The 15,828-nt window shown below is 37.8% G+C and overlaps 1 protein-coding gene across 2 annotated transcripts; it reads left to right on the top strand.

Moving 5' to 3' along the window:
• Nucleotides 1-385: 385 nt before the first annotated feature.
• Nucleotides 386-15,306, top strand: ERCC5 (ERCC excision repair 5, endonuclease). 2 transcript variants are annotated; one of them, XM_014267217.3, is made up of 16 exons: nt 386-537; nt 711-811; nt 1,424-1,593; nt 2,097-2,212; nt 2,324-2,416; nt 3,195-3,255; nt 4,176-4,319; nt 5,155-5,362; nt 5,623-6,768; nt 7,138-7,379; nt 7,747-7,866; nt 9,357-9,570; nt 11,335-11,479; nt 12,296-12,496; nt 13,335-13,419; nt 14,715-15,306. In XM_014267217.3, exons 2-16 carry the CDS (start codon nt 724-726, stop codon nt 15,267-15,269), a joined length of 3,588 nt encoding a protein of 1,195 aa, XP_014122692.2. In that variant the 5' UTR covers nt 386-537; nt 711-723; the 3' UTR covers nt 15,270-15,306. The 2 variants fall into 2 exon arrangements, with proteins under 2 accessions (XP_014122692.2, XP_026649408.2); XM_026793607.2 differs by having other exon boundaries at nt 397-537; nt 692-811.
• The last annotated feature ends 522 nt before the right edge of the window (nt 15,307-15,828 follow it).

Here is a 15,828-nt window from a genome sequence, read left to right on the forward strand (position 1 = left end):
GGTAACAAGTGACAGGACGAGAGGAAATGGCCTCAAGCTGCACCAGGTGAGGTTTAGGCTGGACATAAGGGAATTTCTTCACAGAAAGGGTGATCAGATATTGGAAGGGAGCTGGTGTAGTTACTGTCCCCGAGTGTTTAGACTGGACATGGCACTTAGATCATGGTCCAGTTGAAAAAGAGGCGTTCGGTGACAGATTGGACTCGATGATCTCAGAGCTCTTTTCCAATAGAATTGATTCTGTTATTCTCTACTGTTAGCTACTAGGCTCTCCTTCAGGCAGCCGGGCAGCCCACCGGGCTCAGGAGCCGCCGCCGGAGAAGGCCGCGGTGTGCGGGGCGAGCTGTGGGCGGCCGCCCCCGGGCCGGGCCTGCGCCGGCTCCGCCCCGCGCGCGGCGACTCCCGGCGGCCCCGGGGCTGCGCCGGGCGGGGCCTGCGCTCCGGGCGCGGGGAGGCCGCGGGTGCCGGGGCCTGCGTTCCTCCCTGCCGGGTCCCTTCCTGCCGCGTCCCTGCGCCGGGATCCGCTCCCCGCCGCAGGTCAGGGATCGCGACCCCCGCCTGTCCCTGCCCATGTCCCTGCCGCTGTTCCCGGCTATCCCGGCCCGAGCGGCTGCCTCGTTATTTCCGTTTGATTTAATAAAGCAGTCGCAGGCCGCACAATCTTAGGGTTATTCCTTCCTTTGTGCCTCAGAGTTTTTCTCTCAAAGCAGCTAAGGAAGGACAATGGGAGTTCAAGGACTTTGGAAGCTGCTTGAGTGCACCGGGAGACCCATAAACCCAGAAACGCTGGAAGGGAAAATTCTTGCTGTTGGTATCCTTTAAAAGTGAAGCTGGGGAACCAAAGTTGCAAGGGAGATTGTTTTAACTGTTTCCCTTATTTATAAGAGTTATTATAATTATTATTATTACATTTAAATTGCCTGCATTTTGATAAGTGGAATTTTTGCTTTACAATATGTACTAAGCCCTTTTACTTTCATCTTTTTAAAAATAGACTTTTTTTTAATAGGTTCCTTGTACAAGTGTTGGACTATAGAATTTTACAGTTCATTTATAAATGTGCTGTTCTTAGTAGGACTACAAGATGAAGAAGTCTTATGCTTATGCATTAGCTTTCCCATCCTGTATACTTGGTTAAATGCTGGAAAGATGTAAAAGGAAGCTACTTGTCATTTACCTGTAAAAATAACTGGGGAGGTATTTGCTGTGCTTTTGCTTCCACTCTGCTTTTTGTGCAGGGAAATAGGGATGATAGTTTATTCTTCTTCCAAGTTCATAGCTATTTGGATATTCTTGGTTTTGACAAGACAAGCTTGGAGCCGTGAGCAAAAGCCATTCAGTCAAATGTGTGCACTTTATAGGAACTCCCAAAGTGGTATATGTGTAAAAGAGAACATTTTTTTCCTCTCAACGGTTCTTTAAGATATCAGCATTTGGTTGAACCAAGCAATAAAGGGAGCCCGTGGTGGCGTTTCTGTACGGAATGCTCACCTGCTCACTCTGTTTCATCGACTCTGCAAGTTACTGTTTTTCCGGATTCGACCTGTCTTTGTTTTTGATGGAGAGGCACCTCTTCTGAAGAGACAAACCTTGGTAAGTACCTCTGTGAGTTACTGCAGTGTAAAAGAGGCTCTGTGTCTGCTGCTGATAGGCAGCCATTTTCAGTTTCCTTCCTGTTGTTCTGTTTATGTTTCTGTGGGGATGGAGGATTGAAGTCCACTGCTCTGCGGGTGTCCTTTGCAGTCCCAGCCTGGGTTAGCTCTTGGAGCATGCAGCAGCTCTTTAATCTAGGCAGATTTGATTTGCAGAGGAGCCAGGTTGTAGAGAAGTGGATGATGGCACAGGCCTGGCTTTTGCACCAGAGTGGACCTGAATACAGCTCTGCAGGCATTTGTAGCCAGAAGATGAAAGCTGCTCCTGAGTCCCACGGGGGAAATGGACTTAGATTTAGAGGCTGTGATGGCTCTCTCCCCCTTGGTGTAGAATGAGTTAGGAGTAGCTCTTAGGCTCAGCACACAGAATTTTAACAGGGATTCACTGGGTGTGCATCATCAGCATCCAGCAAAATCTTGTTGGTGTTAATCTTATTTTCATAGGCTAAGCGAAGACAAAGAAAGGAAATTGCCATCAATGATTCCAGGAAAACTACAGAGAAACTCTTGAAAACACTTTTGAAGAGACACGTTATCAAAACTGCTATTACAGGCAAAAGGCAAGAATAAAAATTATTTTTCCCTTGTTTATAAGTGTAACTCATATATATTATAGTAACTCTTTCTGAAGCTGTTAATTGCTGTTCTATTTTTTCTTTTTTTCCCCTAAGCAATGAAGCTTTGCCCAGTATTACGCAAGTTCGAAGAGAAGGAATTGATGATATGTATGTATTGCCTACTTTAGAGGATGAAGAGAAGAATAGGTAGGTAGAATTAAGAAAAATAGCTTAAATGTTTTTTAATAAACTTGGGTAAAAGTATAAACCACGTTTTTTATGCTGATTTAAGGCCTTTAACCTGTGAGATACTGTAATATATATAAATATATAAAAAGTATATATCTCTAATTTATATTTTATTTCAGTTTCTTTTTGGATTTAGAAGCCTCCTAGTTATTTATGGGAAAGTAACAGAGGAAGCTTTCAGCCCACAGATTAAATTTCTACCCTGGATTCATGTATAAGGTTGAAAGTTCTGCCTCAGTCTCTATGGCCATGTCCATTCAACTAAATGGGACTGATTGTTCAAGCTTGGGTGTGGCAGCTTGATTCTGTTTTGTGTTGACATGTTCAGCAGAAGCTGGCTTTGTCTGTACTTGTCACACCTGTGGCATCTTCTTAAAGAACACTGAGAATGTGAAGCTGCCCTGTAGGTTATTCTTTGCACATCTGTACTTTGATACACTTCACATGCTGACCAAGTAAGAATTGTGTAATGATCTAAACAGCAGCAGTTGTCTCCATCTAGCTTTAATTGGCATGTTTGCCTTCTTACTTTCTGCTCAGATCTTTATGACCTGTGTGTGTATTTATATGTATATGTATATAAATGTGTATGTAAATATATATGTTTGTGTGTGTGTTTGATGCTGCAAATTTTTGTGCTTGACCAGTGAAGGCATGACTAATGTCTTTTTGCTTAAAATGGAAACTGTTTTCCTGTTCTAAATATCTACACATTTGTTTTCTCTGTGATTTTTAGCTCAGATGAGGAGGAAGAAAAAGAATGGCAAATGAGAATGAGCCAAAAACAGATGTTGCAAGTAAGTGCAACATAGTTGCCTTGTTACTGTGAACAGTCCTCTCATTCATGTGCTGTGCTTGAAAGACAGGCAAAAAGCTTATGAAATCCAAATATTTGGAGATATAGGTCTTATTATAGCATTTCTTATAAGAAAGCAAATTAATTTTCAACACTCTAATAATTCCTATTAATGAGGAAATATAAATGTGATTTCCCCACTAGAGTACAGCAGAACAGAAAATTCTTGTGATAGCCTTTCTTTTACTTTTTACTACTTCCTTTGGAAGTATGGAGAAGACATTGTTTTTTGTAACAATGCAGGAGAAATGCATGCATTTGTGCACGTATATGTACATAAATAAGAGCAGATTTAAGAGAATTCCTGTGCTTCTCCAAATGTGAACTGAAGTTGAAGCAATTAAGTCCTTGTGTTGTCACAGTTAAATTCTGTGCTTGCCTCTGATGTGCTGATTTGCTTGAAAGAAGAGAAGAGAAATACATAAGAAGACGACATAATAAATAGTAAAATTATCTCTGCTTTCACCAATAGAAAAAAAAAAGAAACACTCTTGGAAAGAATGTTTATCTTTGAAGCAGTTCTCATGCAGAAGGAGAACCTCTTTAGAAGGACAAAATCTGAGTAGCTGAGGCTATATGACCTGGTTCTGTGTTTTATACTAAGTATAAATAATAAATAATTTTATAAATAATAAAACCAAGTTTCTCTGTATATTGTACATCAATTAGGAGGTATTTAGTGCTATTTTATTACATAGTAGTTACTTTTCTTTCATATTTTCTTCACTATGTGGGGAAGTAGCAACAAACTTCTTGAGGGGTTGGGGTTTTTTTGTCTTGCTTGGAATGATGCTCTAAATATTTTATTATTTTTGTTGGGCTGTAATATAAAATATGTATTCTGGTTTTCCATTTTTATAGGAACAGTTATGTGAAAATCCTTATTCTATAGATATTGAATCAGAAGATTTCCACAAGCTGCCTCCAGAAATAAAGCATGAGATCTTGACTGATATTAAAGAACTTACAAAGAGAAGAAGAACGTTATTTGAAGCAATGCCAGAGGTAATATTTTAAATTGCTTTCAAGGCATTGGAATGGAGCTGTTGCCATTAATGCAAATGAAGAAAGAGTACTACATCTGGAAAGCTTTACACCCTGGACTGTTTAATAAAACATGTTAACATGAGGAGAAAAAATCCAATGAGATAATGACTCTTAACAGCCTTATCTCTTGATTTCCACTAAAATTAGCAGAGCTAATTCAGTTTGGTAAAAATGTTAAGTATTGTGCTGTGTTTTGTGCTTCATCAGCATTATGCTGAAGATTGCATAACATGCTACTGGTGTGGATGAGGCAGGCAGGATGAAAACAGCTGGGATTCCAAACCCCGAGGTTGTTAGAGGAGCTGGCAGCTGGGAAAAGGCTTTTGTAACTTAGGCAGGTGTGTTGAAGCTGATCAGACATGAGAATATGGGGAATCCTATAGTGCCCCTTCTACAGTGAGGTTTTGAAGGTGCAATATACATCAGATCAAATGAGGTCTTGTGTCCAAGTGTAAGCTAAGAGCCATCATTTTAAAATGATCCACATGTGGATTCTCTTTTAACTGCTTTTGTTTAAGATGTGGATGAGCTCTGATAGCCAAAATTGAGATGTCATGTTCTCCAGCACTCAGAACTACTGGTACCTTTCAGAGTTGTTGTGTGTTGCCAGGACAGTATTGCTGTTTCTTGTGAGTGCAGCAACCAGTGAAAGACAGATGTGAGCTGCTTAAAGGAACTCTTGAAAGAATTCCCACACTTCCAGAATGTGGGAAATGAATTTGCTTTAAAAGGGGTGTTTTATTTCAATTGATTTGTTTGTTTTGTTTTGGTTTTTTTGTTTTGTTTTTTTGAGGACTCCGATGACTTTTCCCAGTACCAGCTTAGGGGTTTGCTTAAAAAAAGCAACCTCAATCGGTGCATAGAAAATGTACAAAAAGAAATGAATCAACAGCACTCGGGTGAAATCCAAACACAGTATGAAAATGAAGGTGGTTTTGTGAAAGAAGTGGAATCAAGGAGGGTGGTCTCTGAAGAGACTTCTCACTATATTCTGATAAAGGGTATGTTGGGTCTTAATTTTGTAAAACCTGTTGTTCGGAGTGTGCACACTTGAAACTGGCAGGTTTAAGACAAACCTGAATATTGTTTATAGGTGCACCCAGCCAGTACTTTGTATGAAATGTACATTACTGTTATACATCATTAATTGTGATCTGTAAACCTGTAGAAAAGCAGTTTAATAACCTATATAATGATGTACATTATGTAAAATGGAATGTTTTTATAAAGCAGTATTTTTCCACACAAAACTTTCTTTCAGGTATTCAAGCAAAAGAGGCTATGAATAGAGACTTGGAAACTACTGCAGGACCTTCATCAAAAATTCATGAATTGCCTAAATTAAATAAAATCAATGAATCTCCTGCTAGTGCAAAGCTGTCTGTATGTGACAAGAAGCAGACAGAGGAAGGTGACAGTGTGGTGGCAGCACCCCCCTCTCCTCGGACTTTGCTTGCTATCCAGGCAGCCATGGTGGAAAGCAGCTCAGAAGAAGAACTGGACACAGGACAATTGAACGTGGGCCAGTTTGTGTCAGAGGAAGGCAGCGTGTCTCCAAGAACACTGCGGGCAATTCAGCAAGCTCTGAGTGAAGATAACAAAGGGGAGGAAGTTGTTACTGCTGCAACTGGTGGAGTGCTATCAGAAAGACCAGAAGGGAAGGATTTTCTGCTTTGTAGCTCAGATGAGGAAGAGCAGATTCCTGAAGTTAAGGAGGGACAAAACATTCCTACAGCTACAATTCATTCATCAATCCAAGTGACTATGCAAGATGCTAAATTTAAACAGAAGAGTCAGGAGTTGGAAAAAAGTGGTATTACACCCAAAGACACTGGTATATTCAGAGATGAAAATTATTCTGCTATTGAAAATACTAGAAAAGGCAAAGAAGATGTAGACAAAGAAGAAAATGATTCAGAAAAGCATATTGCACCCAAGGACGCCAGTATATCCATAGCTGAAATTTATATTGACAATACTATAAAGGACACAGAAGATGTAGACAAGAAAGAAAATGATTCCAAAAATCATATTTTACCAAATGATCCCAGTATATCCAGAGCTGAAAATTATTCTTATATTAACAATACTAGAAAAGATAAAGAAGACTTGGACAAAGAAAAAAATGGTTCCAAAGTGGACTTAAAGTCTCTGGGAGAGAAGGATATGAATTTGTGTTTGCAGAAGCCAAGCTGTTCCCCTGAACAAACTAGTACAGATGCTTTGATTCACACTGAAACAAACCTTTCTAAAAATGAGAAAAACTTGAAAATTTCTGAAAATACACAAGCAGAAATTTCACAAACAGAGGATAATGTATTTGAGGATATTAGACTTTTTCCAGAAGCAAGAGATCCTGAGATGGAAAAAGAAGGGATATCACAGTCTGAAGACAGTGATTCTGATGGTATGTGCTTTTTGATTGTGTAAAAGGATAAGAAAATAGGACAGTATTGTATCTGTAGTCGGTTGAAGGTAACCTTTTTCTCTTAGTAAGAAATGCTTAAAAATGCATCCCCTCCCACATATGTAGGAGGCAGGAAGAAAATCTGAGCTGTGTTTTTCCCACCTGGTGTCACATTTTACCATTGAAACCTGAGTATAGAATATGGAGAATCAGGAAAGCATGTTGTGTACATTGAATTTAATTGGTGTGTTAACCAGTCAGCCACTTGGTTTCTGTAATTTCACAATCCTTATATTTATCTGCTACATATAGAAAAAAAAAGTCAGCCCAAGTTAAAAACATGTACAAGTCTCTGTTTTCCTTTGATAGGAAGCTTTATTGAAGTGGATGCTGAGGCCAGTAATGAGGCTGAGTCTCCTACTAAATACGATGAAAAAGTGGATGATGAGCCAACAGTTGCAGAAGTGGAGACAGACAGACCTGATGCTTTCACAGTGGACTTGCAGAAGGAGTCTGATGAGGTGCAGTTGGGAAACACTCGAAACACTCAGAATGCTGAAGGAGAAGCTGATGGTAAAGGTGCAGTGGATGAGTGGCAAGACATCAGTTTGGTAACTCATTGTTTCTTGTTTTGAACTTGTAATGGAATCTCCAAATAGTTGTTAATGAAAACTATTGAACAGCTTCTTATTGTTTCATTACTTTCTCACATAGCTGTCTAATTGTGTGGGAACTGATGTTTCTTTAAAAGTGGTTAATTATAATCTCCCTAAAACCAAAGGAAGACTTCAAGGTAAATTGATGACTAGACCATCTCTGGGGTTACAATTTGCTGCATTAGAGAAGCTGTAACAACTTCCTAGAGTGAATTAATGGAATAGATCCTACTAGAATAATTGTAGTTGGAGACTTTGTGCTTTACTTTCCTGGGTACACCTGAATTGTTGAAATAATAAAAATCTTGGTTTATATGTTCAGGAAGAATTAGAAGAATTAGAAAAGAACCTTTCTGCTGAGCAGAATACACTTCAGTCTCAAAAACAGCAGCAGGAACGTGTTGCTGCTTCTGTAACAGGACAGATGTTCTTGGAAAGCCAGGTAGTATTTGTTGTGTCATTTTATATGTTTCCTTCCTCCATCCCAGTCATTTACTCAAAAGCTATTAGTAATTTTGCTTAGTTATAGGTCATCTTTTTTCCTTCTTAGGAGGTTGTTTTCTTCAGTTTGCTTGTTTTAAAATATTGAAAGTTTTGAGGTAGTCTTGAATTCCTACTATTTTATGTAAGTCTAATAACATTATAAAATAATAGTATAGTTATGGATAAATCAGTATATCTTTTAAGCACCAACTTTTAAAGGTTGAGCCACTTTGATCTTGGCCTCCTTTCATGAAAGGTGCAAAATGAACAAAAAATATTAGGAAACTACATTCATTCAGCAGCAAAGAATTGGTGCACTCTATGTGTTAGGTAAACTGTAATTATGCCTAGGGATTAAAAGGTTAAAAAATTACAAGAAGTCTGTATAGTTTATGCCCTGAGTAAGCAATTTGAAGGAATCTCACCAGTAATGCCTGAATAACCCTGATATTTCTGTCTCAGTGTTTCAAGGTTTGGGTTATACAAAGTGTTTGGGTTAGCAAACCCATAATACAGGAGACTAGTGATAGTATCTGTGATGTAATAAACTTATGCTAACAAATTAATTCTGAGAAATATGTAAATGCTTGTATATTTTTCTTAATGGAACAGTTTATGTAGTTTTAAAATCATATTTCATCTGGGTTAAATATTTGCACATACTTGTTTATTCTGGTGTTTTAAGGACAGTAGATTACTTTTGTAGTATTATGTGCCATGTAGTCATATGCACACTGTTATAGTTGTAAGTATTTTCATCTTGTGCTTTTGTTCTTAATTACAGTAAAAATTTAAAGTCTTGAGGCTGATTGTGTCAAGCCTCAAAAGCCATCTGAGTGAAAAACATAATCCAGACCTGTGTACCTAGCACAAGCCTGTAAACCTAGTGCATGTGGGATATTTAACTGAGGTTGTGTAATGTGTACTATAAAAGCAAAAATGCATCAAAATACAGGCATATCAAAATATTATCCAAGGAATGATTAGTCTTCCCACTGTTTCTTGTTTGATATGAATGTTTCTCATACACTTTCATACTACTTTCTTAAATGAAGACCAAATATTTTTTAAATTTTTATTTAAATTTTATTTTAATTTGTATATTAACCTGCATCTTTCTTTCATGAAGCCCACATAATTGTAATGCATGTAGTTTTCTCCTTGCTGTGCAAAACAATACTTAAGTATGCTTGTGTAATTAAGATGGCAGGTTCTCAAACTGTGTGGTAAAAGTGTGCTTGACTTGCATGGCACTGTCTGCCTGAGAGGAGTTGAGTGGAGATTCCCCCTTGACTTAACTGAGCTTGGCACTTCCTACTGGAAGTTTGAGGTTTGTTGTCAAATATTAAATAACTCCCAAGTGTGAACCTAGAGTTCTGAGTCAAGCAGAGGTGTATTAGAAGTTAACTCTTTAGATGAATTTGTAACTGTTTTCCTTCCATCCTCCAGGAGCTCCTCCGTCTGTTTGGCATTCCATACATCGAAGCTCCGATGGAGGCCGAGGCACAGTGTGCCATACTGGACCTTACTGATCAGACCTCTGGCACAATCACTGATGACAGTGATGTCTGGTTGTTTGGTGGAAGACATGTTTATAAAAATTTCTTCAGTCAGGACAAATACGTAGAATATTATCAGTATGTTGATTTTCAGAACGAGCTAGGTAAGCCTCAGGTATTGATTTGTTAAACACAGTCTTTAATAAGACAGCTCTGTCATCTGTGTCTTTGTAATTTCTACAGAATTTTGTGTCTCTTATTCAATGTCTGTTCTTTGGAGAGTCTCTAAAGCCATTCAGTTAGGTTGCAGTTTTTCTGCCAGATGACCCCCCCTTGAATTTGCAGACCACCTGCAGGTGATATACTGAGTTAGTATAATGATCACCAAGGCTGGAGATATGAACTATTATACCAGTTTCTGGGTAAATTTTAGCGTGAATTTTCTGATGTGGTGGGAAAATGATATTCTGATGTCATCAGATTTTTAGTCTTCTTGAAATAAAAGTTCAGTTTGGACATACTGAGATGTAGTGTATTAAAAATGGATCTGGAATATGAGTAAAACATTTATCATATAATTGACACTGAAAGATTTTTTTCTTCTGCTTTTGAGCTAGTCTAATCAATTGTTGCCAATTTTGTTGAACTACTAAGCTTCAGTGTTACATAAAGTATTAGGGAAAATACGAAGCAATTAAAACTTGTTATTATGTCTTGAGCAGAACTCTTTTAAAATCAGTTTTGACATTTTCAATTTGAGAGGCTAGAGACTTTGAAATACTAGCATGTAAAAGTTCATAATATTTCTATGTGGTGAAAAATGTAGCTTTGGTTTCTTCCAGCAAATTGAATGAAATAATTTTGTGGCTTAATTGGAAAGGATTGGTGTAAAAGCTTGTCTGTCATTTTTAAATGGTCTTAATGTGATAAGTCAAGTATTTATTTATTGGGAAAAAATAGTCATCATCAGTCTTTATGTCACATTCCTGTGCAGTCTTGTGCTTCTTGTTTCCCATGCATTGCAGAAATTCTTGTCTGGACAGCTGATGGGTATCGTGACTAGCATGATGATGATCTTGCTTTGTGTGTTTATCCCTTCTTTTCTACATGGAATTTTTAAAAATTTTTTTCAAATCCAAACTCTTGAAGCTAGTCACTGAAAATCAGTCTGGTTGCCTCAGACTTAATAGCCTATCAAATAGAAGTGGTCAGCTGAGTTCTTCCTTCTTTCTGGCTGTTTCATGGGCTCTTTGATCTACTTAGTAACTGTACCAGCACAGAGCAAAAGACTCACAGTTGAGGAACACTTCTAGGAAGCAGAGACATTGGTATTATGGACTAGAATTCAACAGAATGTTTTTATTTGATTCTGGCATTACTTAATTCAGGTCAGCATTCGATGAGAACAGAACAGTAACTGGATGTAATAAATGTAAAAAAAACCCATCTTGTAACAACCCTAAATTTTAAAATTACAGAATCACAGAATTATTTAGGTTGGAAAAGACCTCTGAGATCACCAAGCCAAATGTTTTTCTGATCACCACCTTGTCAACTAGACCATGGCATTGAGTAACACATCCAGTTGTTTCTTGAACACTTCCAGGGATGGTGACTGCACCACCTCACTGCACAGTCCAGTCTAATGTTTAACAATCATTTCCATGAAAGAAATTCCTCCTGATGTCCATTGTAACATTTTCATTTTGGCAAGATATATTTGCCAAATTAGCACAATTATTAGTGGTTGAGCTAGCACAGGAGTATATTGATACTGCTCCAGAATATAACTTAGCAAATTGTGCTGTTGAATTAAATATAATTTTATGGAGTTAATGCCTTTGTGTTCCTTTCAGTTTTTGCCTTTCTGATAATATTTTTTATTTTGTAAGATAATTAAAACTGAATCTATACACTTTCTTTTTCAGGGTTGGATAGAAACAAGCTAATTAATTTGGCATACTTGCTTGGAAGTGACTACACTGAGGGCATCCCAAATGTTGGCTTTGTAACAGCGATGGAGATTTTAAATGAATTTCCTGGACATGGCTTGGAACCTCTCTTAAAATTTGCGTATGCTTCATTATGATTTGCTTTTTTGGATCTCCATATTGTGATTATTAGTAAATATGCTTTTCTGACGCTTAAACATGCAGCAAAATATATGGCCATCACTGATTAATGGGACCATCGTTAATGGGACTAAGTAGGCCGTAAAACATGACTCCATTATGTCACTATTTGGAATCACAGGTAGACAAGGTGATATAGCAATCACAGTGAGACAAATTCTACAGAACAGCTGTAGAATTGTGCATCTGCCTCAGAGTTTATTGGAGAGCTGAATCCATAGTGGAGCAGAGGTTCATTCTCCTTATTTTGGTGGAAGGTTGCTGTATCTTGCTCATAGAGAAAGGGAACTTGACTGAGGCATGAATGACCTGGAAGGAGACAGGCAGGTAGGATGTGGGCAAGAACAATATTTGAAGAGGCTAAGGCAGCTGTATTGGCAATAGCAAGGATGGTTAGAAGTCTTTTTTTTTCCCTTTCTTTCCCTTGCATACCTAAAAACCTCTAAAACGATCATTGTGTGTGGAACATCCTCTTCAAGTGAGGCTAAAGTTGGAGCCTTCTGGTTAGCTGTTTATGTGGAATCCAGGTGATATTTGCTACTTTGGCTTACAATAGCTGCATTTAATGTGTATGTTTTGTCTTTTCTGCTTTTAAGATTTTTTTGTCCCTTTTGCCATTTTTCATTTGGGCATTTTCTACATCATCTCTTGTAGCAATTGAAGTAGGGAGACTAAGGCTATTGAAATTAGCAGGGTGGCTCTTGATACTTCAGATTTTATTTTATGAGTCAGATTAATAATTTTCTCTGTTTTTCAGTGAATGGTGGAATGAGGCTCAGAAGAATAAGAAAGTGATGCCTAATCCACATGACACCAAAGTCAAGAAAAAACTGCGGGAGCTGCAGCTTTATTCTGGTTTCCCAAATCCAGCAGTGGCAGAAGCATACCTGAAACCTGTGGTAGATGAGTCAAGGGGTTCATTCACCTGGGGAAAGCCTGATGTAGAGCAGATCAGAGAATATCCTTTTACTTGTTGGGTAAAAGTACTCAAATTTCATAAGGAGTCAGTAATGGAGTGTCAAGTTTATAACATCTCTTTGTTGCAAGGGGCCTCAAGCCCTATCTGCATGTGCTCCCCTAAAATGATACCAGCTCTGGAATAGAAGGGAATGCTGCCATGCATGTGTGGCAGTCAGGGCTGCTTGCCCTCCTGAGAGTGGGCTTAGCATGCAAAGACAATCTTGTAGCTGAACTGACTAGTTGTGATATTATATTTCTATAACTGTTATATTTCTGTAACTGTCCTGTGCCTATTTCTCCTCTTGAAATCTCTGTAAGTTTGCCTTTTTTCACAAATAAGTCTTGACGTCTCGACAGAAATGGTGTTTTGGTCTGCACTTTATCCCTTGTTATTCCCTGCATTTCTTCCAATAATGTCTAACTTTTTGCTTCAGTTGCAGTCTAAGCTGTAGTAAACTATTGAAAAGTAGATGGCAAAAAATGCAGAGCTAATAGTGTTTTGAACAGTAAATGAAACTTCCAGTAGATACAAGTGCAAAAATAAGGTTTATTTATAGGCATTTTGTGTTATGGCAATACCATTTAGCCAAAATGAGTTCTGTCTTCACTGAGACAGGCTTTTGAAAATGTTGATATATTAGAAAAAAATTCTGCAACTAAGGGAGATACAGCAGTGTGATTGTGATGTGTTTTTTTAATTGAGAATCTTTTGTAGTAGAAAAAGCTTTAAGTGGAGCAACTTTCCTCCAGTCATTGTTTACTTCAGGAATTTTCATTTTATGTGTTTACAAAATACCAGTAGAAGCCATTTTGAAAAGTTCCTTAACTTTCTGCACATTCTGCAAGGACCACTTTGGCTGGACTAGGACAAAGATAGATGGAATCCTTTTGCCTGTGATGAAACAACTGAACTTGCAGCAGGTGAAAATCTACCTATAGTTTAAGAGTATCTGGAAAATTGTGAGAGAAGCATTTTAAAAAGGCTTTGAAGTAAAATATCTTTTCAGAAGCTGGGCTTTGGTTTTTAATATTTTTATGTATTTATTTTTTTTAAAGTCACTAAGCTTGCTTCTCTAGACTTGATTTCTGTATGATTTGAGTGTACTGTGCGAGACTCTGCATAATGTCAGACATTGGTTTCAAGTTTCCTTACCTATCAAGCACCTATCTCAAGTCCAGGCTGCTGTTTTTTCTGGACACAGTCAAGCTACAGATACCTCAAGCAACTGCAGTACTTCTAGAAGACAGTGTTCCATAAGTACTTTATAAAGTATATATAAAAGTGCCCCTGAGATTTTGGTGGAGTGATGCTGTACACATCCTTTGAGGAAGAGTACAGACTGAACTGTTGAGCAAATGCCCATTAGTAATAGTACTCTAATTTCCAAGTAAGTGTTCTGTCAGCTTTATTAACACTTGAAAGTGAATGGTAATGCCCACTGTGGTAGCTGTCAAAGTAGGTTGTAAAATTGATCCCCAATGTCTTTTTTCCTTTTGCCATACACAAGATAGATACATTTTCTAAACCAGTCTTCTAGGTTCTCTGTGTCACTGAGTGGAGTGAAAGCCCTGTAGTTACATATATATACTTTCAGGTTGACTGCAATATCCTTTGGAAGAGTCTGTCTCTCTTAGGCAATGTTAGGGAAAAAGTAGAGGACTGGCTTAGCCTATCCAAAAGGCCTAGCTGTGGTTGAATAGCACAAATCCACACTGTGTGAGGACTACTAGTTCTACTCTTCAGTCTTTATACTGTAGCATCATGTGGTGTAATGAACCTGAGTCAAACACCTGCATGTTCTTGCTCTTGGAGGCAGAAATGCAAAGTGCGCTTACAGCATTTACTTAGTAAACATTCTGCTTTCACAGCTGGAAGCTAAGGATGTGTTTGTAAGGACATACTTAAGAGCACTACAGAGATTTTCTGTATTAGGCTTGACAGTAGGAACATATGTCTAATCACCAGCAGTGCAGTATTTATAAAGTCTTACTAGAGTTTGCTAATTATTAATTTCTGTAAAGGTTCTTATTGCCTAATTTATTATAAAGTATGGGTATTATTACTGTAATGATGTGTCTTATTGTTCACATCTGTGTGCATGTGTATTAGTTTAATTACTTCTTTGTCCTGCTTTAGTTTAAGATGCTTTATAATATAGCTAACAACTGAATTCCCACAAAGACATTCAACTGTGTTTCTGTTTTATTTTTTATAGACTCAGCTTCGAATCGATTCATTCTTCAGGCTAGAACAGCATGAAAAACAAGCTATTAAAAGCCAGAGACTGCGCAGAGCTGTGACTTCTCTGAAGAGAAAGGAAAAGGAGGAAGTAGACAATGAAATTCAGGAGGCTACTGCTGTCATGGAGATGGAACTTAAACAGCCTGGGAAAAGGAAAGGGAAAGGTACCACAGGCGGTGCAAATGATGCTGCAGCAACAAAAGTACAGAGTGGAAAGAGAAGAAAACAGTCAGATTCCAGAAAAGAATTTTTATATGGAGGTGGTTTTGTTGGAAATTTGCATCTTTCAGAAACTTCTAGTGACTCCTCAGTGGAGGAATCTAAAGGCAGAGATTTAGGCAAGAGCAAAAGGAGGAAGAATATGTCTGCAACAGAGACAGCAGACCATAAAGAGAAAAAGGGGTGCAGTAGCTCAAGTGATGAGGATGAAGACATGGGAAATGTGGTCATGGTGACTGCCAAACCTGTGTTTGAAGGCAGAAAAAAAAAATCACGGAGCAAGAGAGGAATAAGAAAGAAAATGTCTTAAATAAAATAATTATTTAAAAAGACTGATTTTTCTGACTTGGGCTTTGTAAATATTCTAATGAATTCTTTTTAAAATATAATAAATTATCCTTATTTGTACTGCATTTTGTCATCCATTTTCTGTCCAGAACTTAAATAGAAGTGATTCCAAACAAAAAAACTAATTTTAGCACACTTACTCAGAAAGACTTAGATTTCACTTGATAGACGTTTCCAGGCTTCAGATTTTAAAATTGAGCCAAAACATGTTGTCCATTTATTTGCATTCTAATTCAGTTGATAGAGCTGTTAAAACCACCTGCAATCAGTTACTTCCTAACTTCAAATTTAAATGAAATTCTGAAAATTTCTTGGGTTTTTTCTAGGTGTTGGAAGATGTAAAATAGATTCAATTTTTTGCTTTTCTTTTTCCCTAAGCCTGTCTTGAAAGTTTTATGCCCAAAGTAATAGTTTTTATTGAAGAGAGCTGATGCAAACCCTCAAAAAATCTCAAGGAAAAACATACAGTACAGTAAGTCCCTCTATAATCGGATGTGCAGTAATTGTTGATATTCTGAATG

Source organism: Zonotrichia albicollis, chromosome 2 (genome assembly GCF_047830755.1).
Source record: "Zonotrichia albicollis isolate bZonAlb1 chromosome 2, bZonAlb1.hap1, whole genome shotgun sequence".
NCBI lineage: Eukaryota > Metazoa > Chordata > Aves > Passeriformes > Passerellidae > Zonotrichia > Zonotrichia albicollis.